The sequence below is a fragment of the Triturus cristatus genome, chromosome 7, assembly GCF_964204655.1.
Source record: "Triturus cristatus chromosome 7, aTriCri1.1, whole genome shotgun sequence".
Lineage (NCBI taxonomy): Eukaryota > Metazoa > Chordata > Amphibia > Caudata > Salamandridae > Triturus > Triturus cristatus.
In genome coordinates this window covers 823849861-823875037 of record NC_140590.1, presented here as the reverse complement: position 1 = coordinate 823875037, position 25177 = coordinate 823849861, and the positions used below count along the sequence as shown (strand labels likewise).

The 25177-nt window shown below is 42.1% G+C and overlaps 1 protein-coding gene across 1 annotated transcript in view; it reads right to left on the bottom strand.

Annotated features, from left to right (window-relative positions):
* LOC146810669 (zinc-binding protein A33-like) overlaps positions 1-25177 on the bottom strand; it is a 48623-nt gene that overhangs the window by 22519 nt on the left and 927 nt on the right. The window contains exons 2-3 of the mRNA XM_085617740.1: positions 3790-4067; positions 1892-1987 (exon numbers count right to left, since the gene is read on the bottom strand). Of these exons, the coding sequence (XP_085473866.1) occupies positions 1892-1987; positions 3790-4065 (372 nt within the window). The 5' untranslated portion in view covers positions 4066-4067. The remainder of the gene's footprint in view (positions 1-1891; positions 1988-3789; positions 4068-25177) is intronic.

The following is a 25177-nucleotide window of genomic DNA, read 5'->3' as shown; positions in this document are numbered from 1 at the left end:
CATGGAATGTATGTACAAACCAATTAGAGAAACATACATATAGAAAATAAAGAGAGAAACAGAACTAATGAATAATACAGAAATAAATACGATAATATAATTAGAAAGAAGGCAACAACAGAAACTACGGGGCTGATTACGATAGAGTAACGACTGCCACCGCCGTGCCGGCGGTAGCGACCGTTACGTCATCGTAACGTGAATTACCCACCGCCATATCACGATGGCGGGGGTATCGCGGCGGACGAAAAAGTCCGTCTGCTGCTTTTCCGCCGTTCGGCAATCGTTTTGATTGCCAGCCGGGCAGAGCTGGGGCTCAAATATGGTGGCCGTGCCTAGCAGGCCCCGCCATCCATATTAGGATGTTGCAAACAGGAATTTCTGTGCTGGACTGAGATGATAACTTTTTTTGCTAGACTAACCTGGTCCCTGTATTCGACCTCACTTCATTACGTTTGGCCTGGACTTGTGAACTTCCAGTCTTGCACGACCAGATAACTGCAATTGGCACTTTGTGCTTTTTGGCCCTATTTTCCTTTAAATCTTTCAAATTGCTTATATCTGGTTCTTATTACTGTTTGAAGTGCTGCATAAATACTTTACACATTGCCTCTAAATTAAGCCGGACTGCTCTGTGCCAAGCTACTAAAGGGTTGAGCACAGGTTAATTTGGGGTTTGCTTGTGCCTCACACTGACAACGATGGTGATTGCTGCTTGAGTAGGGTTTCACTCCCCTCAACCAGAAACCCAATTTCTCACACACTCATATTCAGGTGATTGCCTATGCCTTGGCCAGATGACCAGCTCATCTTACACTCATGAGACTGCAAGACCAGTATCCCGGAGTGGCACCACCATCCCCTGAATTGACCATGTTCTCCAACTAGAAATGGGATTACTATACCTAGATATCTAACCCCATCCACCTGGACACCACTAGAAAGATCTTTAGGGCTCAACATGTGGCCCTAAACAATGTTCAAGACCACAACCCCTCTTTTTGATCACTCCTTTCCCAGAGCAAACATGCACATCACTCTCCAACAACAAGGTTGTCATACACAAGGCATAATCAGCTATGCTGCATAGTTCCCTAATAAATTACACCATTATCCTTAAACACGCTTATCTGCCTCTTTCTCAGTCCTCAGCCCAAAATCCCCATTGACCAGTGTAGCAATATCTAAAACAGACAAGATACACCAGGAGGGGGCATCAAATAAAAAGATCTATTGATCTTTAAATACCCTTAACCTCCTACAACACTGATACTAAAGCACTCACCTCTAACATCTCCCAATTTCCCACCTCGGTCTTCAAAACTCACTTGTGCTGCCACCCTTCTACCCCTGGCAGACATCAGGTTTTCTATGTTCCTTTTTTAAAATCCAGCCCGCCTCGGTTGGCTTCAACATATAATTGATGATTTATAATTTCAACCTGGAGCTTTACCAAATGTCCTCCAATTGCTTGGTCTGGTCTTGAGTCTTTTTCTTTACTGGCACCTAAACAACTGTATGTCAAAACGTCAATCATAGAAATATCGAATTGCACTTATATTAACTCCATAATATCAACTATCAGTATGTTGTCAAAATAAGTATACACAATGAAGTAAACATTTAGTCTTCTTCTTCTAACACCACAGGTACTCTATGTTCGGACTCTCCACCCGCGAAACATTTGAATTCTCTCCCTCCCAGTCTGCTCCCATACTTCATTCAGTCCTAAAGGGGCATAACTTACTGCAACCCTCTTCTTCTAAATCCTTATTTTGTACCATGTATATTTATTTGTTCATTGCTTCTGCAAAAGCAGGTCAGAAACACAATACAATGAAATCAAATCAGCTTTGTACACACTTTAGAACAGCTGGAAGGGGAAGGTTACCTTTATGTTGGCTATCCTTTCCTCTGTGCCCTGTCTCATGGCATCCAGGTCTTCAATCTTTCGATGGTGAGTCTTTGTGGCATCTTCCAGCTGTTTCTAGAAGGATTCCAACAATGACTTGCTTAGTAGTGTTGCTCTGGGTAACACAGCTGCACAAAACCATGGGCTGTTCTTCGAGCTACATAAACATGTGCATCCTCTCGTTCCCACAGTGCTCTATTCTAGTTGTTACTCCCAATTGGCACCACGAAATGGCTGCATCACTCTATTTTATTTATACAAGCAGAATCTGACCAAAAGCGCAAGTATTTTCTTTATATTCTTTTTAACCCATGTGGGTAGAAGTCCAAGTGTAGAGAGCCTTGTCCTATAGAGGGGTATCAGGAGAGTTATATCTTCGGAAAGCTAATAGAAAATGAGATTAAGGCTGTGCCAACCCCAGAGGCCATTCCGAGTCACATGCATGCCGGGTGCTCGGTATTCCTCTAATCGCTTGAAAGTTCAGTCTACTTTTGGATTCAAAGCACTGGTGCCAACTTCACCCACCCCAACCCACAGCCCGCCCGAGGCCAATGCACAGCTGGGCTCTCAGTGTAAAATGTTAATTCTCTCACGCTTGATTAATTTCGCCTGTTTGCATGCTGGAACCAGAAAGCCAGAGCGGAATTAAACGCTTGCTAACAATATATAAAACATGCAATAACCACACTAGACATGCATATTCTAGGCCTGGGCGTAAAACTACGCTATGCTCGTGTAGTTTGCACAACTACGCGCTACGCGAATTGCACGTAGTACTGTGCAAAAACGCGTAGTATAGTTGCCATTTTTTGCTCTCTCGCGGTCCTCAACGTCAAGTTGGCGACCGCGAGCGAGCAAAATGACATCCCGGTGAGACTTTTTCCTCGTTCGCGATCAGCAACATCAAGTTGCCAATCGCGAGCGTGGAAAATAAACCTCCCGGCGAGATTCTCAACGCGGTGTGGTCAGGTTTCTCATTGCGAGTGGTCACGTATGCTCGCGATCGCTCACAAAGAGAAACTACCAGTCCGTGTTGAGAAAGCTGCCGCTCGAGTAAAAATCTACTCTAGCGGCAGAAAACAACTGCTTGCACTGAGCAAGATGCCGTTTGCAATGATTGCACAGTGCGGACAAGCATCCGGCACTGTGCAATCATTGCGAACAGCATTTCCCTACCTCACTACGCAGTTTGCGTAGTGCGAAGTGCACTTCGCGTAGCTACGCATAGCGCACCTACGCGAACTACACCCAGGGTTAGCATATACAAGGGTGAATTAGGAATAGGCAGCACCCTTAAGTGGCCATTGGAAGGAACTCTCCTGTAAATATTAAAATTGGCTACTAGATAAATAGAGCTCATTTTCATACACTCACTGCATCCCTAGAGAAGAGAGAGAGCATTTGGCAACTGGGATACTTGGTTTTTAATCAGGGAACACCATAGAGAAAAGGCTGTTGACCAGTCAGCTTTCTGAAAAATGTATGTTAAATTCAACTGAAGGTGACACACTGGATTTTATAGTACACTGAAAATGTTTTCTACCAACTCTCTCAGCTCAATGAAAAGAAAACAAGCATTTTCTGAAATTTGAAGCATAATTCTGTAGCTAATACTTAAATTCTTTGTAGAATCATATTTTTTTATATTAGTAAATGGTATTTTGCCGTTTACTAAATTTAAAGGACCCTGAACTTTTCAGAAACGAAAAGTGGAGCTACGTTATTGCAGCTTATAAAAATACCCACTGACTGAACAGCATCAGATTCGGTGGCTGTACCACAAGGTGTGGAATTTCCCCCGTATTTTCGGAATTGGCATTTTACTAATATATGCTCGCTTCTAAATGCTTTTCCTTCACAGATACACGATGACTCACCTGCACTTTCCTCCGATGCTCTTCAGTGCTACACCGCCTTACCCGGTCCACCACCCGGGCCAAGATGCAGTTTGTCCGGAAGGCTTTGTTCGGAGACTCTCTGCGGCAGTGGGGGCAGGAGGCCACCTTCTGACTAGCCTGCCAGAACTTCAGGATGCAGCCCTTGCAGAAGTGGTGCATGCAGTCCAACATGACTGGCTCGGTGAAGAGGTCGCAACAGATGGAGCAGGTCAGCTCCTCCCTCAAGCTCGGTTCTTGGTACCGTCCAGCGGCCATGGCTGCAAACAGTGACACACAGTAAGCAATATTGACTCACCAAACAGAAACGGATTACAAAGCTACAAATAATACAGAAACAAAACCCAAGGGCCAATTCAAACATGCAAAATGAAATGGATCATGGAATCTCTTCTCGTATATTTCCTTCTTTTTATAGAACAGATTTCAGACTTTTTGTGGGTTCACAAACAGACCCAGAAGTGCTCCTGGAAATCTACAACAGCCTCGTGTAATAATGAGGATTTTCTAACAGGTGCAAAGTTTGCATGAGTAAATCATACTTTATACGTGCATTTACAAGTTTATTGTTTATTTAACTTTTCTCCACAGAGATATTTTTTTTTCCTGGGGAGACATTTGTTCTGCCACTTACCCACTATTAATGCAGTGGGTAGGGTGAGAAAATGCCTGCAAGATATTTGCGAATACTTAAAAAAAGTTTGTTGCCGTTCTCTCAATTTAACCTTACTGCCCTACACCTAACACAACCCTTCCCTAGACTTGAAATGCTATCAAAACTATTAAACCGGTAGATTTTGACCCATCTTATATGCAGTTTATGCTCTGAAGTTGTCCCTTATCCTGATACTTTAAATCCTCACATATTGCTTTCTTCGAACACGCAAAAAACATTTTCAAATCGGTCCCAAAGGGAGCAGCAATATGGTCCATGTTCAGCAACTCAAATACAGTACAAGGATTAACTCAACTCTACATCAGAACACGGCAGGATAATGGGAATCGATATTACAAATCAAGCAGGTGAAAGGGATTCCATGTCACACAGTGGGAAAAACACTATGGTTCAGGTCAACGAACCAGGTCTGCGCTATTATATCTTGCTTGTTGTTATTAGGAAATAGCAAGAATTCGGTCTTGGTGGGGTTGAGCTTCAGGAAGGCGTTGGACATCCAGATCTGGATGAGGGGCAGGCAGTTTGAGAAGCTGGATGTCTGGAGCAGTGGGGATTTTCAAGCAGAGTTGTGTATTATGAGCATATTGGTGAATATTGAAGTTGTTATCTGTAAGTTGAGCCCCAAGTGGCTTCATATAGAAGGCGTGGAAGACAGGGGCCAGTATGGAATCCTACAGGACTCCACAGTTTATAGGGATCAATTACGACCTGGAGGTGCACGAGAACAAACTGTTTGTTGTTGGGTGGAAATTTAGGAGGAGAACCATTGAAGATACTGGTAGTTGATTTTACCCATGAGGTTGAGTTCCAAGGTTAAACAATGAAGACAATATCAGGAATCTATTTTACATTTGGGATCACGTCCTCCAGGGACCACACTAATATCTGGGAGAGGGTATATAAGGACTCCATGTCACACCCCAAAAAAGACACCAGCACACAGGGTATACAAACCGTAGATATTGGACTGGGCATAACATCTGTGATAGGATACAAGGATCCCATGTTACATCTGGAGAATGATAACTGGCCTCATGTTAGAAGGATTTCATTTCACAACTGAAATATTAAAGGGGATTCAGAATAATGGGAATCCATGCTACACTTGAAAACCAATAGTGGATAGTGTTCCACATCCCATCTGGGACATAAGACATTTAGGGTTGCCACCTAACTCTGTTTCAAGGACTCAAAGCAGTGAAAATCTCGCTTGTTTCCGTCGTGATTGCTCAAAAAATGATGACTCCTCCGAGTAACTACAGTGCTACCCTGCACTTAACCTCCCCCTTTGAAAGGTGTCACGTGTATCCTTAAGAAAGTACCAGTTTGGAGGAAAAAGTCACCAAGGGCAGAGAAAATATCCTTGGAAATATGGATAAGTCTTGATAGAAGATGAAGAGCTTTAAATGACTTGGAAAGCCAGACACTGTAACTACCCTGAGACAGAGTAGCGAATGAGTATAGTATACTCTTCTGATCTGAAAAATCTGAAAGGGAAAGGACAGATGCAGAAAAGTGGAGCAAATATCAGAGGCAAAAAATGGACAATGAACACAAAGATTTGTTCTCAGATCCAAGCTACCTTGCCAAGGAGTAGAACAAGAAATTACATTAGAGGCTAATCACTGAATACCATCTTGGACAGGTATGCTCTGACAACACAAACTGGAATAAATTACTATCATGGTTAGGAAAGAATAAAACTCTAAACCACAACGACCACACAAACACGTTGTCATCTTTGCGTGGCAGGCATAAGAATAGAGACTGAATGCTCAACTTCCTGTCCTTGAGCCAACTGGTGCCTCCGATTCTCTGTATCACCGAACTCATTCCTTCTACATCTGAGCCCAATATCTAATCCATGCACAGGGCAGCTAACCACCTTCACAAACCCTTTTGGGGTACTGCGGCCATGAGCACGCCAATGGCAGTCCATGGTCTTGGGCGAGGCAGGTGGAGAATCCTTTCTGCATACCAAGTGCATTCACGGTTTTCCCTTTTGTTGATGCAGAACATGATGACCATGCCATTACCTCTGAATAACAAAGGACACTCTCTGGTAAGTTAAGCCCCCCCCCCAATCGTCCCCATTAACTGGGAAGCAAAGACTGCCAGGATGACACTGACCTAATGATGACACAACAAGGGGCATGAATTGCAGAAGTATCTTCCCACAAATGTTCACTGGATGGCTAGCCTTTCCAATGTATCAAAAACTGAAGACAACCTCAAAATATTCCGGCATCACCAATTTCTCATTTATATATTTAGGTACTTGATATAGTGCCTCTAAACTTTAGACACTGGGTGGCAGAAGGCATTACAAAGCCAAAACACACCACGAGCCAAGCAAAAAATGAATAATAACAGAAAAAATAGGTCTTTTAAAGATGGTGTTATCTTCGTAGTGGAGAAAATCAAAATCAAATGTACATATTCAGAAATTTTAGGATATGCTCTGTGAAGTACCTTCAAAAGCATATAATGTAGCATATAGGAGATATACCACTTAAAAAGAGCTTGGTTTCTTAAAGCTCTGTTTCTAACAGAGCTGAAGATTATCAGATAAGGTATTCAGGATTGTTCACATTCCTTATATATCGCATGCAGTCTTAAATGCAGAGCAACAGTCCGTGGTAAGCCTACCTAGTCAAGAGAGAACTGGTGTGATGAGTTGAAATCTTTTTGTATTTGAGAACACAAGGTCTGCTGATTGACTGCTTTGAAAAGATCTAGGCAACATTTGGGCACCACCCCAGTCACACTACATTTCCATAACTATACATCAGATGACTAGGGCTTGGATGGCTAGCTCACTGGTTTGTTTGGGTAGGAAAGGCTCAACACTATGGAGTTGCTTTAGTTAGAATCCAGCATTCTTGGTCATCTCTTTTATGTCAAGTTTGATGTCAAGAGACGTAGTGGAGGTGATAGAGTGACCCAAGGCCCAAGACCTTTAGCTGGATTCACCATTCCACTATGAGCTCTGGTTCTTTGCTCCGGGAGTGAAGGAGAAATTTCCTTTTTGAGGGATTGACTTTAGTTACATGATTAACATCCAGTTCTGTATATGCATAAGGGAGAAGGTAAGAGTCTTGAGGATGTTTCAGCATTCCATTTTAATGTAATGTAGCATCCTGCCATCTATTGGCAGAAAATAGGTAACCTGTTTTGGTAGCATAGCACCTAGTGGCTCCAAATAAAGACCAAGACCACAAAGGTGAGACTGGAGTCCTGCATTACTCCGCAAGAGACTTTAGAAAAAGAGTTTCCTATTTGATGAGGTCAAGGAGATAGTACTTAAACAAGTATAGCACGGTTCCTTTAACAGCCATTCTGTCTATTGGGATTTTAAAGAAGGTATTGTGATCCAGAGTATCAAAGGCTGCCGACAGATCAATGGGAACAAGAAGCAGGAACCTCTTCATTAAGGAGACGTAAAGTATTAGCTACAATTGTGGGAATGCAGGTTTCAATGCGGTGACACCTAAACCAGATTGACAGTTGCCTAGGAGCAGATTGTTGCTGGTGTAGTCTAGTTGATTGACTACACATCTTTCCATAATATCTAAAAAGAAAGTAAAGCCTGTGATGGGTCTATTTTTTTCAAGCACACCTTGCTCTGAACTGGACTCACAGTGGATTATCTTGAGGGAATTTAGTGAGAGCCTTGGTTTAGGGAGAAGTTTATGATTTGGAGACAGAGTGGAGACGGCATAAAAACAAATGTTGACAGTATTTTGTTTGTGATGGAAGTTTTCATCATATCTGGGGATGGGGAGGGTGCATTTCTGATGGTCAAATAGGTTTTCTTCTTTAAACTAGTTGTTTTGTGTCAGGTGAAGGTAATTGTTTGACTCAAGCATCCCTTAACTTCATGATTTTGTTTAAGAAGGTGTGGCTACATCATTGCATTTGGATTTTGCAGTGGGATGAAAGGCATCTTCTCTGGGTTGCTGCTGAATTATCTGAAATTGTCTTCTGGGTGGTTTAAAGCAATTACATTTTGCTCTATGGAATGAGTTTAATCCTTGGTATAGACTTTGGTCATACAGTTTCCTGGGCACTTGAGTTTTGGGAGGTGGGCAGAAGTGGGAAATGTTCTCAATTTCTTTTTGTGTGTGCTTAGGTTTTCAGATTTTCACATCTAGTTCACCTCTATGTTATACAGATTTCAGGCTTTGCTTTCATGGTAGGATGGACTGCAACAGCCAAAATCACATTGTTAAATTGCTTTGCTAGTTTTGCATTATTAACCTCAGACTATGCTGTTAGTTTAACAGAATGGATCAGGGAGGAAAGGGTCTTCCTTGTCAATGTGTTTGATGTCTCTGGAGTATACTAATCTGGTTAACTGTTCAGCAGGGAGGAAGAGTGTTGGAGTAGATATATGGGAAGTGATGAGGAGATGATCTGACTATTTCACTTGAAGAGGATGTGCAAGTTGAGGTAGGCTCTTCTTAGCAAAGATTAGATCCAAGTGGCACTTTTTTTTGTGGGTGGGGAACATGCAATGTTGGGGCAGGTTATTGTGGAGATAAGGATTTGAGTGTATATGATTGCGTGCCATTATCATTTCCCAATTGGAAATTGAAGTTACCTTTGAAAATGTGGTGACACGAAGAGATGAGTTACTCCATGCTGTATTCAAGAAAGTCTTCAAGGAAGACCTTTTTGCTTCCAGGTGGGCACTAATGGATGTTGAGACTTCACGTTAGTTTGCAGTTTTAATCAGGAAACATTGGAAGAGGGAGGAATTGAGTGAGCTTAGTGAGAGCTCCATTAAAGTTGTAGTCCATTATGAGAGCCAATATCGATATGGTGTTAGAATTAGCAGACATACAGTTTAGGAGAGAAACACTGATCTGATAAGTGAAGGTTGGCTCTGTGGTAAGACAATGTGTTATTGTTAGGGCAGGCAGATCTTGGTTTCTGTTTTGGTAGCCTGGTTCGCCAGACTTTAGGGATATGATGTGGGTTAATGCCCAGATTTTGAGAGTGTTGTGAAGTGGCAAGTGTATTTATCTGATTAATGGGGTGATTGGGGGAACTTGAGGTGAGATGCGTGCAAATAGATTCTTTGTTGGGCGTGCTGGGATAGTCAATGAATGGGGATATGGGTTGGTTTTTTTCTTACGGAAGAGATTGTTCTGGAGCACTTGAATTTATTTGGTTAAGTAACACAATTTCAGTTTGATAAACTGAAGTTTACTGAAGTGGAAACAGAATAGATTTGAGGTTGGAACAAGGGGTGTTTGGGTGGGAATGGACATTCTGCATGAGAACCGGGGTAGTCAAGACCTTAAGCGGGGATTCCGTTAGCTAGTTGTTTTCTTGACAGAGCAACCATTTTTGTGTTTCTGTCACTCGCTGGATGAGAGATATTTTCAAGTTTTAGCTCTGGGTTGAGACTGGTGTTGAGATGACTGGTTCCAGAGCCTAAGAAGTGAGTAAGTGATGGTGGAGTATAATGGGGAGTAGGCAGTGCTTAATTTGAGCCAGTGGTTTCCGGTGCTCGGCACCAGTGGTTTCCGGTGCTCGGCACCAGCACTTAATCATCAACACCAGCGCTTGTAGCGCAAACTTGATCCAAAGGTATTGGAGCGATTGTCATGAGCACCAGTTAAGGACAAATTTGGTTTTTGTAGACACAGGTAGATTAAGTGATTTGCCCAGAATCACTGGATGTTGAGCCTATGCCGAGACTCGAACTTGATTCTCCAGCTTCAAAGTCGGCAGCTCTTGCCGTTATGCCACTTCCTCTCCCCACTTGTAGGATTTAATGGTTAGTAGTTAGTTCCGTTATAGACAGCACTAATAGGATCAATGGGCTGGTGGAAGTTGCCTCCTGACGAGAGACCCAACACTTATTTTTCACAAATTAACCACTGGGAGTAGGAAGTGTGAGATGGCAATTTCACTGATAGCACTGGTATTAGTTATACTATTAGTACTATTGTCTTTCGTCGTGGCAGATGCTTTGAGAGCTTTAGAGTGTTAAACATTGTAGTGCAGATAAGTAGGTTGAGTTTGGAGGACTCAATCATGATCTTCCAATTGATATATTTGAAGCTTACATTCCTTATTTTCGTAAAGAGTCATCTTCACTTTGTTCCTGTAGAGGATTTTTATATTTGCGGAGACAAAAGAAAGAGCAGAGACTATCTGTTCAGCATGGTATGTTGTTTGTGAAAGCGAGATGACCTGTTTTGATGGTGCCCAACTTGAGACTTTGATACTTATCACTGATTATAGTTTTCAGTATTTGCATTAAGGGCTCTGTCTTTTTGATATTTCATGGCATTTTGGAAAGCCCTGGAGGGAAGAGGATCTCTAACTTGTTTCCCAAGTCCCACCGTCTGATCTGGTAGGGCAGTCTTAGTTTTTTTGTAGATTTGCCATGGTTGCTTTTGTTGGGGGCAACAATAATTACAAAGTGGGGTAGGAAGAAAAGGAGGAGTAAACCACATGGAAGGGAAAATCACAAGATGCAGGATGTGGAATTCCTATAGCATGACGAAAGGCCATACTGTTTGGGGTCAAGGGCAACAAGTTTTCATATGTATTTTGCCCTTGGGACAAGTAGGCCCAACCCCCTTGCATCACAAACCCTTTGGCTGCCAGTTTGCAGTACCACATTATGGATCAGGGAAGGGCACTGTCTGCAGTTAAGGTAATATTTTTGTCCATATGTTAATGTTGTTCAAACTTGTATCTATGGTTCATTAATTGAATGCCTTCATTATTAGGGTGGGCGCTCTAAGTAAATGTAGTAAGCTCCGACTGCACTACTGACGGTGGTTCCAGTGTAAAAATGTGCAGACACGTTTTCAAAGTTTAGCAATATGAAGCTATGCATGATGCTCCCAGAATGCACTCTGATTTGATGCAAATATTTGCAGATACTTGAAAGCCAGATTGATGATTCTTTGCTTTCAAAATAAAATGTTCATTAAAAAATGAAAGCAAGAAAAAAAACATTTCGCTAAACTACTGTAAAATTTCAGGTACCATTTCTTTGCAGCATCATTTTGTAACATGCGTGGATGCATGCTAGTACTTCTTAAAAATATTCATAATGGAAAATCAGTGTAACCAGTTTCAATAAGATTATGGGAAACAAAAAAAATAAAAGCATTAGCAAAGCCAGTAGGTCTGAAATTGATGGTCCGCTTTTTTAGTTTTGTCAATGTGTGACTTCTTTTGGCAGGATTTTTGTAAAACCTTATTGTGTGGGAGCTGCCGGGCCCTCACCATTATAACAAACATTGGCAAAAGCAAAAATTGTTTTTGGTCTCAAAAAGCACACACTGCCACAGTAGTTACTGGCACTGAACAAACTAATTTGTGTGCTAATATGCTACTTGTAAAAGAGCAAAATGCGGTCAATCACAGTTAAGCCAACCGATACAGAGAGAGACACAGAATTTTAATAAACGCAAAAGGTCATGGTCAACGCCCGACCAAATTAGGGGCCCAATTATTAAAGAATGTCTCAAAAGTGCACCCATGGTATATGTCCTTGCATTAAACGCAACTATACAGCTTTTGTGTGTTCCCAAGAGTTTACAGAAGCAGGATGAAGATATAGTACTCCTAGAAAATATTTGTGAACTGTATTTTAGCATGAGCAAATCTGCATGTGTAGATTTGCTCATGCGAAAATCTGAGTGTTTGCAAGTTCACTTTCTCTCCAACCCACTTTTTTCCAACGCTGGAAGAAGGTTTACGCCTGCCATTGTCAGGAGTACATTTCCAACATTTCTCAAAATGGGAAAAGATTAGAGAAGAGTTGTTGAAAACCCTTAAAACATGCAAGTTAGTAGGTTTGCACACACTCAAAAGGGCATTCTAACCCTGGAACTATTGCTTACCACTACCTTCAGCCCCAATATCTAGATCTCAGGAAACGTGGCAACATAAGGGGATTGCAAGTATTCAATCACTACTATGGTATGAGCCCTGGCATAATCAGAGAGGTTATATCAGAGCTCTTAAATAATGAGATTGCTGCCATAATTTGCCACTGCACTACATGGCACCAAAGAGACAAGTGGATTTCGTTACAGGACAAGTAGATTTAGGAAGCAACCTGCCCCATGGACAAGTAGATATTTTATTAAATTCCACACCCCTGAGATTGTTCTTTTGTTTCTTTGCAAATTGTGTTAAGAACTGAAGATAGACTGATGATTCTCTTGTGGAGAACAAAGCATGTGGGATGTTTATTGATCATGACGGCATATTTATTTTTTGTCTGAAAATTAGGAGGGGTCCTTCTTACAAGAGAATTTACAGAATGGTTAATTGTATTTCATCACAACCTTATTCTTTGTTCCAAAGAAAAATTAAACTCTCAGATTCTGTACAGACAGTAGAGGTCTAAATCAAATTATAACCAAAGATCAGTATCCGTCATCTCTAATTAAAGACATTCTAGAATCTGTGCAATAGACACACATTTTCATCCAAACTCGATTTGTGGCTGCGGACTGTCTGCTGTGTATAAAAGAAAGTGATATATGGAAAAAAAATTGTGCACGCCATTTGGATTGTATCATCATCATATACATATTTTAGCACTTCATAGATTTAATCATTTTCTGATGTTTTGAATTATTTTGTGTGGATATATTTGGACAGCACTTTTTTTCTAAAACCATTACTGAACATCAAGAGCTTGTGGAAACAGTCTTATGTAGGCTTCAAAAACATCAATTGCCATGTAAACCTGAACAATGTGAATTCAAGAATGAAGAATTTAAATATATCCGGTTTAGATTGAATGCATCTGGTTTACCTGTGGATACAAAGAAGGTGTCAGCCATCCTTGATTGACTCTTCCCTAACAATGGGAAAGAAACCCAAAGCTTTCTTGAATTTGCTAATTTTCATATGCAATTTATTTAACATTTAGCACTTCTCACTGGTGATATCATTTGTGGCTTAAAGAAGGAAAACATGAATGGAGGTTTTAAATGGGACTCAAGCTATGGCATATTAGATGCATTTTTAAAATATACTCACTCAAGCGCCAATTCTGTGCCATTGTGACACCACAAAGTAACTTACAGTGGAAACTTAGGTTTCTGAAAGAGCACTGGTAGTTATTCTATTGCAGGTGCAAGACAATGGATAAGAGCATCCAGTTTTCTATCTGTCTTTGATTGGCTTGCCAGTAGGAAGTCCCACCTACATGTGATTTGCTCCATATCATTTTGTAACACATGATTTGTTCTGTGTTATCTGGCCAATGTTGTTTTCCCCGGTGACTTTCCACCTGGGATTTGCTCCATGTCGTTTGTTTTATGTGAATCTGTTCCATATCGTTTTGCGCCATTCATGTTGTTCCATTAGATTTGCTACATATCATTTTACATCCGAGTTATCTACAGAATAGCCAATATAAGTAGGCTAACAGACCTTTGCCATAGTCTCCTCTTCACAGAGGTTGGGGTCTTGTCGAACTCATTTTGAGGACGTATAGAGAAGCATGGATTAGATGCACAGTATTGTGCCAAAAAAAACAATTACAGAGTTGTCTTTTGTTGTTCCTCTTAATTCTATGGCAGAGGTCCTATAACATCTCCAAATTGCACAGGGCTCACTTGAGAACATGAATCATGTTGTTTAATTTTTGAGAACGATAGACTATTAGGAAGTTTGAAAACCTAACACAAGGTTTCTTTCATCACGTCGCCCCAAGGACTATATTGAATTAACAGAACTATGTCAATAAGTTCTTAAAATGAAGTAAAATGATTAGTATGAACTAATTCCTGTGTGATCTCTTCTTTTACTCCTTATTGAATAACATAATTTGAGTCCTCTCAACCCAAGTAGTATCAGCTGGCAAGTGGTGAAAACGAGTCACAAAAGTTAGTACATCCCTACTTGCTTGCTGATTATCACAAAAGCCTCCTCAGCTGAATGCTCAGTATCCGGACATTCAAAAATCTTCTTGAAGACAAGTAGAAAGGTAGCATAATTCTATAGGTATTGATCAGAAGGTGTCATCCAAGATAAAGCAGGTCCAATAAGATAATTAGGTTATCCGTCCTTGAAGAATCTACTCTCCCACTCACAATGGCGGGTCAGATTTTATAAGGGAAAGCTGGAGCTTGCAGAGAACATGTATTCTGTTCATTAAGAAAGGAGTGAGCAATAAAGATGCCTTTAAATCTTGTTGCGTTTGCTGTGTGTTCAAAGACACGGGTCAAACGTCAATTTATGTCTTCTTTGCTGCTTATTTCATCCTGGGGTTTATTTGTCCTTTCTTGGACTGTAAAGTTAGAGGAATTGGTAAAGCGAATGGTCTGACAATTGTGCTGGAGTACAGAGTGTGAAATGAAAGGCTGTAGGATGCCAGTTTTCTTTCTAACAAACAATATTTAAATCGTTTTCAAACGAAGTGTACAAATATTTCAAAATATACCAGCAGTTAGGAAAGCATTTTTTTGTAATTCTGAAGTGTGATGAAGATGATTTTTAATAAAAACAAAATCAGAACACTTTACATGGTGATGTGCACATGATAACTATTTGCTGATACCGAATTTCCACACATTATCATTTGAACACTGTATAGATTAATGAGTAAAAGTGCATGTAAGTGGGAATATGTGTGGGCATTTTAATGGAAAATGTGCTGTCTGTAAATGGCAATGTACTACCACGTCATGCTTTGATGATATATGTATTAAAAGTTAGAATTTCTAAATATAAAACTGAGAAACCTTCCTAACCCCTCCCTGAAGACAATGCTGTTAGTGAACTAAGAGGCAAGTCACAGGTCATGTATACCCTATATGTAGGCAAGATTCTTAAAATAAATGAAGCAGAAATTTAGTCTATTAAATTAAACAAGTGTGTTTTGTACAGCAGACATGACAAACTCATATTTAAAGGTGCTTTCATTTGTGATAATGAACAAAAAGACGACTAAGTGAAGTGAAATATGTGCCTACATTCACACTATTTAAGTCCAGTTTATGGGAAATGGGGCCAGATGCATTGCATGCATGCGCAAACGGGTTTACGACCCGCTTGCGCATGCAAAATACTATTGGGCCATGTACAAACCCTATTTAGCAAGACGCAATTTATTTGTGATTCGCTAAATAGGATTTGCAACTCTCTATTAGGAAGGGGCGTTCCAAGGGCGTGCTTTCCTAATAGCGACTCGCTACCTATGTAAGACTGTTTTGTGACTGCAATTGCGTTCGCAAAACACTTGCAATTTACTGCCCCCTTCAAGAGGGTGATAAGCACTCGCAAAAGGGAAGGGGGATCCCAGGGGAACCCGTCCCCTTTATGAATGCAGGGTAAAATATTTTTTAGGGACAGCCAGTGGTCCCAGGGACCACTACCTGCCCTTAAAAAATTAAACGAAAACGTGTTATTTTTCTTTTTTTAAATGCATTCTGTTTTTCTTTAAGGAAAATGGCCTGCATTTGAAAACAAAACAGCTTTATTTAAAAGCAATCCCAGACATGGCAGTCTGCTGAGCCGAGCAGGCCACCATACCTTGGAGGGCCAGCCATTCCCAATGGGGTCGTAAATTGCGAGTGCCTCATGAATATTGATGAGGCATGTAATTTGCGACCCCATTGGGATTCGCAAACAGTGTCTCAGACACTGTTGTACATGGCATTTTGCGACTCACAAATTGCGACTCGCAGCTGAGCGCAATTTGCAACTCACAAAATGCCATGGTCGTACATCAGGCCCCAAGCACATTACAGTTAGGTTAAGTAGATTATTCGTGTCACTAGACCTGCAAGTCTGGCAGCATTTTTATGAGTTTTCAAGGCAAGCGTATCATTCTTTGGATTGATCATGAGAAAACTGTGTGGGGGTGAAAAACAAAATACACCATTAATGAATTCAAAAGGTAGCTCAATTTCACAGAAATCCCCAGAAAATGTGCTGGAAGAGAATAATAAGGATATCTGTAGGTCTTAATGCTGAGGTCAGTTATAAAGCCGTATTCTCAGGACAGAGTTGTTGAAACTCTTCAGCCAAGTTCTGAGAAGGATACATGGCTAAAGTTGACCTAGAGAGTTGGTGGAATTGCAATCTGTCAATGACTGGATGCATTCAACAGCCCTTGTTTCCTTTGAGTTTGCCTGAAGAAAGAGCTACTCCTCCCAGTAGCAACAGTAGCACTCTGCATTGAACATAGACATGAACAATGTCACATGTCTCCTTAAAAGCATCACAAATAGAAGGGAAACCCGACAAAGGGCAGAAAAACACCATTGCCAATTTGAACAGTTCTTGCCTCTGAGCATCTTTAGAAGATTTCGGAAGCAATATACCACAACTACCCGAAGAGTGAGTACAGAAAGGGTCTGGCATAATATTTGGAGCTGAAGATTCCACAGGGAAAACAGCTGCAGAAAAACTGAGCAAAATCATCTAAGGTGAGCAAAGAACATGAAGTAACAAGCATTTTCAATGCAATAGGTCTCGCATTACTCAATGTTTGAGCTATTGCAATTGCATTAATATTTGCGACGCCAATAGCTCAAACTTTCAGTACAGTGAAACCTATTGCACTGCAAATGCTTGTTGTCCAGGTCACCGACAGTGCACAGGCACACTCGTCCAAATTCTAAAGTTGTTACATCTAACGTTCATGGATAGTGATGCATGTTTTCAATTGTGTAACGCAGCAGCTCGGTAGTAACACTGCAAACAATATCGGGGACCCCCTCCCGTTTCTCATATATGCGGTCTTATTTTGATTTTAAAAGAAACTTTATTTATGGATGTTGCATGAAACATTAACACATTTCTGTGCAGAATGTCTGTAATAGACTTTCACACACTGCTCACATCAAAAATATATTAATGAGAAACAGAATTTAGAACAATCTGTTGAAGAATTATTCAGGGTCATCAGGGCAAGACTGCAGAAAAGAGCGGGCTCTATCGGGGGGCCCCTGAAATGCTGGGGCCCTGGGCCCGAGCCCACTTTGCCCATGCCTTAAAACGCCCGTGCCCCACAGTGGATCCAAAGCAATGCTCCCGTAGGCCGTGCAGAAGCATTCCCCCTCCAAAGCTTGAAGGAGGGTGCCCACCCCATTCCTCAGGTGAGTTTTCTGCAAGAAGGCTGCATGTGATCCTGGTAAAGGTACTGACGGAGCGAGTATAAACAACCTTCTCACCCCAACTGCCCTAACCCAGGACCTGTCTCCTCAGTTCCCTGTACCCACGTCACTCTTGCTCACCTTCACCACACAAAACCTCTCCCTCGAGCTGCCCTGGCCTCCATGCCTCTGTTCACTCCACGCACAGCCATGTTCCCTGTACCCAAGGCATTTGACCATTAGATGTCTGCTCCGCTCCCACAGCACTCTCAGCCATTCTTTACCCCCACAGCTCTCTCTTGAAATTACTCTGTGCGCAGGGCCGCTCTCCCCCAGGTATCTCTGCCCGTGGCCATCCATTCCACACCCCTACTTCCGACCCCTGTTCCCTGTATCACTTGCTGTTTGATTACCACTACATTCTATGTCTCACCAATAGCATCCTTTTCTGGTGTCCTTCGCAGCCCTCTCTTGCCTTCACTTCACTATGCCACAGCCCCCGGCTCTCCTTCTAGGCCCTGTCATTCTCACGGACTCTCAGACTCGCACCTCTGCACTCACTCACAGCCTCACGCTGCCATCTCGGTGTTCGGTGCTCACTGACCTTCCGAATGCGCATTTCGACCGAAGACGCTGTTAAATTCCAGGTGGCTTCTAGTTTTCAGAACTGGGTAGTGTCTTCGGAGACCAGGAACAGGAACAAACTCGCCCGGGGCAGGACACGCAGAGTATATTTAAGGACAGGGCATGGGTAGTCTTCGTGGGCTCTCCGGGCAGGCTCTAGGTAGTATTTTCTAGAACACTGGTACCCTATGAATTTCCGAGTCTCTTATCTGCAGCAGCTGTGCCTATCAGAGCGCATGGGGTGTGTGTGCAGCGAGCGCACGAGGTGTGAGGGCCACGCGCATGAGGGCGGCTTCTCGCATTGACTCAGAGATAATGCAGGGGCACACCCAGGCGAGTGTGCATCCCCCACCACGGTAGCTAACATCCAGAACATGACGCATCAAAAGCGGGCTTTCCTCGCACTCCAGGATACCCCTCACCCCCCTCGCGGTAAACACCCAGAGCTTCTCACAACCCATCTACCACAGCAACAGGACCTGGAATGTGACCCTCGTGGGCAAAAGGCAGAAGAATCCAGCCAGTAAGCTCCAATAACACCGGCTGTGTGTACCAACACGCAGTTCACTGTCTGTACCCCTCCGAGAATAAACCAGCCATGCTCCAAAACACACCAAATGCGACCATTCAAGAGCACATCATCTCTCCAAAAAAAACACGCCCGCGAGTGGTGCGCGCGCCACTGCGAGCCATATGTGTTTTCAATTATCGCGCCCGTGTATGGGCACTATAATTGAAAACATATGGGCTTTGGTGCGCGTAACAGACACAAATAGGCCATGGGCGGAGCAATGCGCCCGCTTTTGGACTATTGCGTGCTCTGTTTAAAAAAAACACGCACACAAAGCCCAATAGCGGAACCCAAAAGGAAAAGCACACGCACGAGCGTGTGCGATTCCAGGGTCCGTTTTCAAACCCCGGATAAGAGGGCTCTCGCCTGCGCAAGCACTGCTGCGCTGTGCAACGCAGGGCGCGAGCCCTAAAAAACACGGGAATCGAAAAAACCTTGTGGCATCTTTTTTAGATTCAAACTCCCCTATTTGTGAGTAGAACAGGAAATGATGTCACAGGAAATGGTTGAACCCCCATCTGAACACAGAAGCTCTGGCAATAAAAACTTGGAAGGTGGCAACAGAGATTAAGAGTGCAAAGAATGCTACCCACACCCACTGTCACAGAATGATGGTGTTGCCAGTGTATAGCAGCTGCATGGAAAGAAAAAGAATGACTTCTTGACACTTTACCCTTGAGCTATGTGGTGTCTCTGATCATCAGTAATCCTGCCTCCAAACTCTCATCTCAACATCCGGTACCACACTTGGAGAAATCTACCACCAGCAGAACCACCACTTTTGGGGCTACTGCTGCCACGCACATGCCAATACCAACACCCAGTCCTGGGTAAAGCAGATGGGGAATCCTTCCTACCCACCAGGTGTTGCCTACTCGTCTGACAGTGCGGAACTAGATGACTACACTGCTTCAGAACCAAGGACAATTTGGATGAATGATGTTTATCGATGTAACACTTGGCATCGGAGCATCAGGTTTCCAGGCCTGGGCTTTGGTGTTGCAAAACAATTGTTATTAGGTCTGTCAGACCAGCTGTTTCAATGGAGCAACCCATGATTACAACTCCCAGAACAGATTAGGTTTGCAAATGAAACATGCTGTTCTGGGGACATGGGGCTAGTTGTTAACACCAGTGGCGGCTGGTAGTGAACGGTTGGCATTGGGGGTTAGAAAAAGAAAAGAAAATATACCTGCAGGTCGCTGTTGCCAGCTGCCGCCTCTTCTGCGAGGCAAGAACCAGGAAGCACCCATGCTCCCAAACTCCACTGACCAAACACAACGCTGCCTTACAGCAGCTTTGTGATTAGTCTGAGCGCTGTGGTTCCGCGCTCATAGAGGGACTGTGAGCTTGTGCATGTTACCCACCATGCTGTTCAATATAGCTGGTGGAGAACATGCAAAGTGTGCATGATGGTTTGTCCCAGGAACCCAGCCTTACCCCGCCCTAACCAACTGCAATACTAAAAATAAAGTGATAATAACGTTCAGTTATCATTTTATTTTTCCTTTGCACTGCTGTAAAGCAGTGGGGCGTTGCTCCTCCGCTTTAGCGGAGAAGCCGGCCCTGGTTAACACTCCCTCACAATATACCCAGGAAAGGATAATAGGATTGCACCTTGTACCACAGGGAGGTTACAGCAACGCCACACAGCAAAAGCATAAACCTGATGCTTTGAGCAGGGCTGGCCGTATGAACTGGAACTCCCAGATATTTTCCTTGGATAGCAGGCGTCAGGAAAGAAAAAATCCTTACATCTGTGAAGACCAATAAAACCATTTCAAACTGGCTTGATTTATTTATTTGGATATCTGTTTCTAAAATAACATGTAATCCATAGTAATCCCTCACTTTTAAAACACACAAACATTACCTTACAAAAAAAAAATACAAGTAGCATCTACCACCAACTCCGTGACCGTGAAAGGTAAACTTTTTAAATCTGCTAACTGAAGTAAATGAAGACGTCAGGGACACGATGGTCGTCTACAAGTAAACAGGTGTGGATTTATTCGGTACAACAGCAAACAGCAACCACTCTCCAGCTGACCAGACACATAACTGCCAAGCATGGAATACACCTTGATAGATAAACACTCTGAGAACACACTAAAGCTTCTAGAGCGATAGGAGGGAAAGGACACAAAGGAAGGGCTAACGTAATACGACCTAGAAAGTATTTACAACACATCTTCTCCCTTACAAATGAAATTTAAGAGAGATTAAAGCAAGGAATAGAAACGATAAAAACAAACAAGAATAAACCTCTATAACTATAACAATGTTTCAGCCATTAATACTAACACAAATAGTCATTCAAATACGCAGGAGGTCTGCGAAATCTAGCATTTCTGGGTTCTACCGACGTAGAACATTCTTGATGACTTTCACTTTGAGAAGCATCTCCACCACCTTCCTCCCTCAGAAAAATTGAGGAAGAAGATGGAGTGATGTCGCAGGGAATAGATAGCATATAACCAGAGTTAGCCATAGAATCCCCGTCACCCCTAGTAGAAGTGTTGTCAGAGATACACTTTTGATACAAAGCCACTCTCCTCAGATTCCACTTCTCACCATTATCTAGTACGACATAATTTTGGAAAGATTCCTTAACTCTATAGGGACCTCTAAATTTATTCAGCCCCTTGGTTATTCTGCTAGGTTTAACTTTCACTAAATCCCCTGGTGAGATAGACTTGGTTGATGAAAGAGAGCAATTTCCTCTTGAAGTTTTGCACACCTTGTTTTTAATCCAAGATGGATTCAATTTGGTACCAGGACGTCTACCTCTCATTAATTCAAATGGAGACTTTCCACTTGAATCATGAGATGTAGTGCGATAGGCCCACACCATATCTTGTACCATTACGTTTGCAAAACTACCAGATGCGCACGACATTTGTATAATTCCTTTGACAACCCTGTTAACTCTCACAAACACCGTTCCCTTGGGGATTATAAAGTGAGGTACGGTGATGTGTTACACCACAACTAGATAAAAACGTGCACATACTATGTGAAGTAAGCTGAGTGCCATTATCGGTTATTAAAAACAAAGGGCACCCCTCCTCATGGAACAAATCTTTGAGAAACTTTATGGTGCATTCTGTAGTGATATCTCTCACAAAACTTACCGTGAGCCATTTAGAAAACAAATCAACAACTACAATAGCAAAACGTTTGTCTAACGGGAGCTCATTCATGGGACCAATAAAATCCAAGCAAATACTATGCCATGGTTGTTCAGGAATAGATGTACAATTCTTAGTTTGGGTAGCAACAAGTTTCAATCTTTTTTCACTATCCTTACAAAACGAACAATTCTCGACCCAAGAAGAAACCTGAGCATCTAAACCTGGCCACCAAAAGTCCGCTTTAATTCTACGTTGAGTAAATGTCTGACCCATATGGCCTTCATGGGCCAGGCTTATTAACTTAGGTCTCAAGCTGAATGGAGGAATGAACCTGTCTCCCCTCATAACAATATGGTCGTCACAAACTGATAATTCGTCAAATACTTTAACATATGGACGAACAGAGGGTTGAACGCAGCTCTCCCGTCTAACGCCCAATTTGACCATGTCCATGACATTCAACAACACTGTATCTTTTGACATTGCAGAGCACCACTCCTCTCTATCAAATGTACCTTCGCACAATGCCAACACATCTTGAACCCAAGCGATAGCCCCATCGTCCTGAACTTCAGACGTATCAACGCTACACTCATCGTCCTTACAACTTAACCGAGACAAACAATCGGCCTGTATGTTCCGCCACCCTTGAATATAGGAGATATCGTACTGGTATTCTTGGAGTCTGGATGCAAGTCTTGCTAGCCTAGGAGATCCTTTGCCAGCACCACCTGGAGATAACACCCTAATCAATGGTTTATGATCAGTCATAAGCTTAAATCTGGTACCCCAAAGATACGTCCTAAAGTATTGTACACCCCATGCTGCAGCCAAAGCTTCTTTTTCGATTACAGAGTAATTTACCTCTGAATTGGACAAAGTGCGTGATGCAAACGCAATAGTTCCGTCGCCATGCTGATACCTTTGCAGAAGAACGGCACCTAAACCCGTAGCACTAGCATCAACCATAAGTATAGATGTACGTTTCATGTCAAAAGGCGCTAACACCTTTGCTTCACACAATTCACTCTTATGGCATTGAAACACTCCATGTGAGACTCATCCCAAACAAATTTTACCCCTTTTTTCAGGAGAAGCCTTAATGTCAACGTTTTGTCTGAAAAGTTTTTTATAAACTTAGAATAAAATTCAATAAGTCCCATGAATGACCGAAGTTGATCTTTATCAACAGGACAAGGCGCTGAACGTATCGCTTCCAACAATTTTTTTTTTGGTTTAACGCCTTGTGCCGAAATCTCATACCCTAAATACTCAATTTGTTGTACTAAAAATGAACACTTCTCCTTGCGTAATGTTAACCCCGCATTCTCAACCCTGTGTAACACCTCTTTAAGAACATAATTGTGATCCGCAACAGTTTCACCAAAGATCAAGATATCATCTTGAAAGAAGACTGCCTTCGTAATACCTCTAAACAATTCAGTGACCAAGCGCTGAAAAACACTAGCAGCTGACGTTAAACCAAACGGAAGCCTAGTGAATTGAAAGGTACCTTCTGTGGTAATGAATGCAGTCAAACTTTTGGATTCATCATGTAAGCGAATCTGGTGGTACGCACTTTTAAGGTCTAATTTGGAGAAATATTTTGCACCTTTTAGGGTAGAGACTAACTCACCAATATTGGGAAGGGGAAAAGTATCCGCTATAACGTTCTTATTGAGGGATCTGAGGTCGACACAGAACCTAATTTTCCCATCAGATTTCCGGGAAATCACAACCGGAGAAACGCAGGTTGAAGCTTCAACTGGTTCAATAATTCCGCCCTGTTGCATTTCATTAATCAGAGACCTGACTTCGTCCCTAACTGTGAACGGAACTCTTCTGAGTTTGTGTTGGATTGGCAGTGAATTATTTTTCAACAAAATCTTATGTACGTTACGTAACCTCTTAGTTCACCTAACTTCTCTCTGAAAACATTGCTAGCTCCCTGAATTATATCTTCAAGTGACATCTCATCTACTACCATCACCTGACAAGATGCTCTAGGGTTCACAATGATATGTAAGTCGTATTGGTGAATCCTCCCAAGGATAGGAGGACCTTCCATAGCAACGTAAACTTTGCCTTCGGTGGACTTGCCTGAAAAACAAATAGTCGCATCGAAATAACCTAGCATGTCAATACATTCACCTTGATACCCTGTGGGACAAATATCACATTGTTTTAGTGGTTTATCCACCCATTCTTTCCTAAATAGCGGTTCGGGGATTATAGTGTACCTAGAACCAGTATCTACCATCAAAGTCACCATGTGACCATTTATGTCAAACTCCGCCTTAGGGCGTCTTTCACGCTCCTCATTGATGACATTCATATCAGTGTCTGGTTCATTTACAACCAAAATTTTATCCTTCTCTCGCCTAATCTCAATATTGTTTTCTTCCACTACTGCTACTCTCGGTTTCCCTTTATACCTACACATTTTTGAAAAATGTCCCATTTTCCCACACTTCAAACATTCTTTGTTGTTTGCAACACAAAATTTTGCATCAGATAAGTGAGTATTACTCCCACATCTTGAGCAAAACTTTGTGGGAACCTTTACAAATTGTCTTTGTCTTTCCACAAACTTCGATTTAGATTTAAGTACAGCTATAGATTCTTCATCCCCACATTCACTTTCCATTGAATTCTTCTCAGACACCTCGGATACTTGTGCTTGAGCACCTGACTTTTGCCGTTCTTTCATGCAAATTTCAGACTGTTCTACCACTTTAGCCAAATCCACCGCAACTTTCAAAGACAGATTCTTAGCTGCCCAGAGTCTCTCCTGGATTTTTTTATTGTTTCATTGTACGATTAATTTGTCCCGTATCATTTCATCCGCCATCGTTCCGAAATTACACTTGACAGATAACGCTAACGTAATACAGCCTAGTAAGTATTTACAACACTAACCAAGCTAACATTAGGTTTCAGAAGGTTTTCACTTTCAGTGCATTTCGAACTCAATTGATTTACAACGGGTGTAATGACATTCAGAGGTTCTTTGTCCTCTCAAATTCTGGAGCGGTAATTACTCGATTCTCTATAAAAACATAAATTCATGTTTTGAATCTCGGGATAGGAGTTGTGTTTTCATATGTCGCTCAAGCTGTCAGGAGCTCAAACTGATTCAGAATGCTAATGACATAACATAATTGCAACTGTGCACTTACATCGAAAGAGAGATAGAGGGAGAGCAGAGTGTACAGTGTAGGTCCAGGAAGGCCGGATTCAAGCACAAACGTGACAATATCCAGTATGC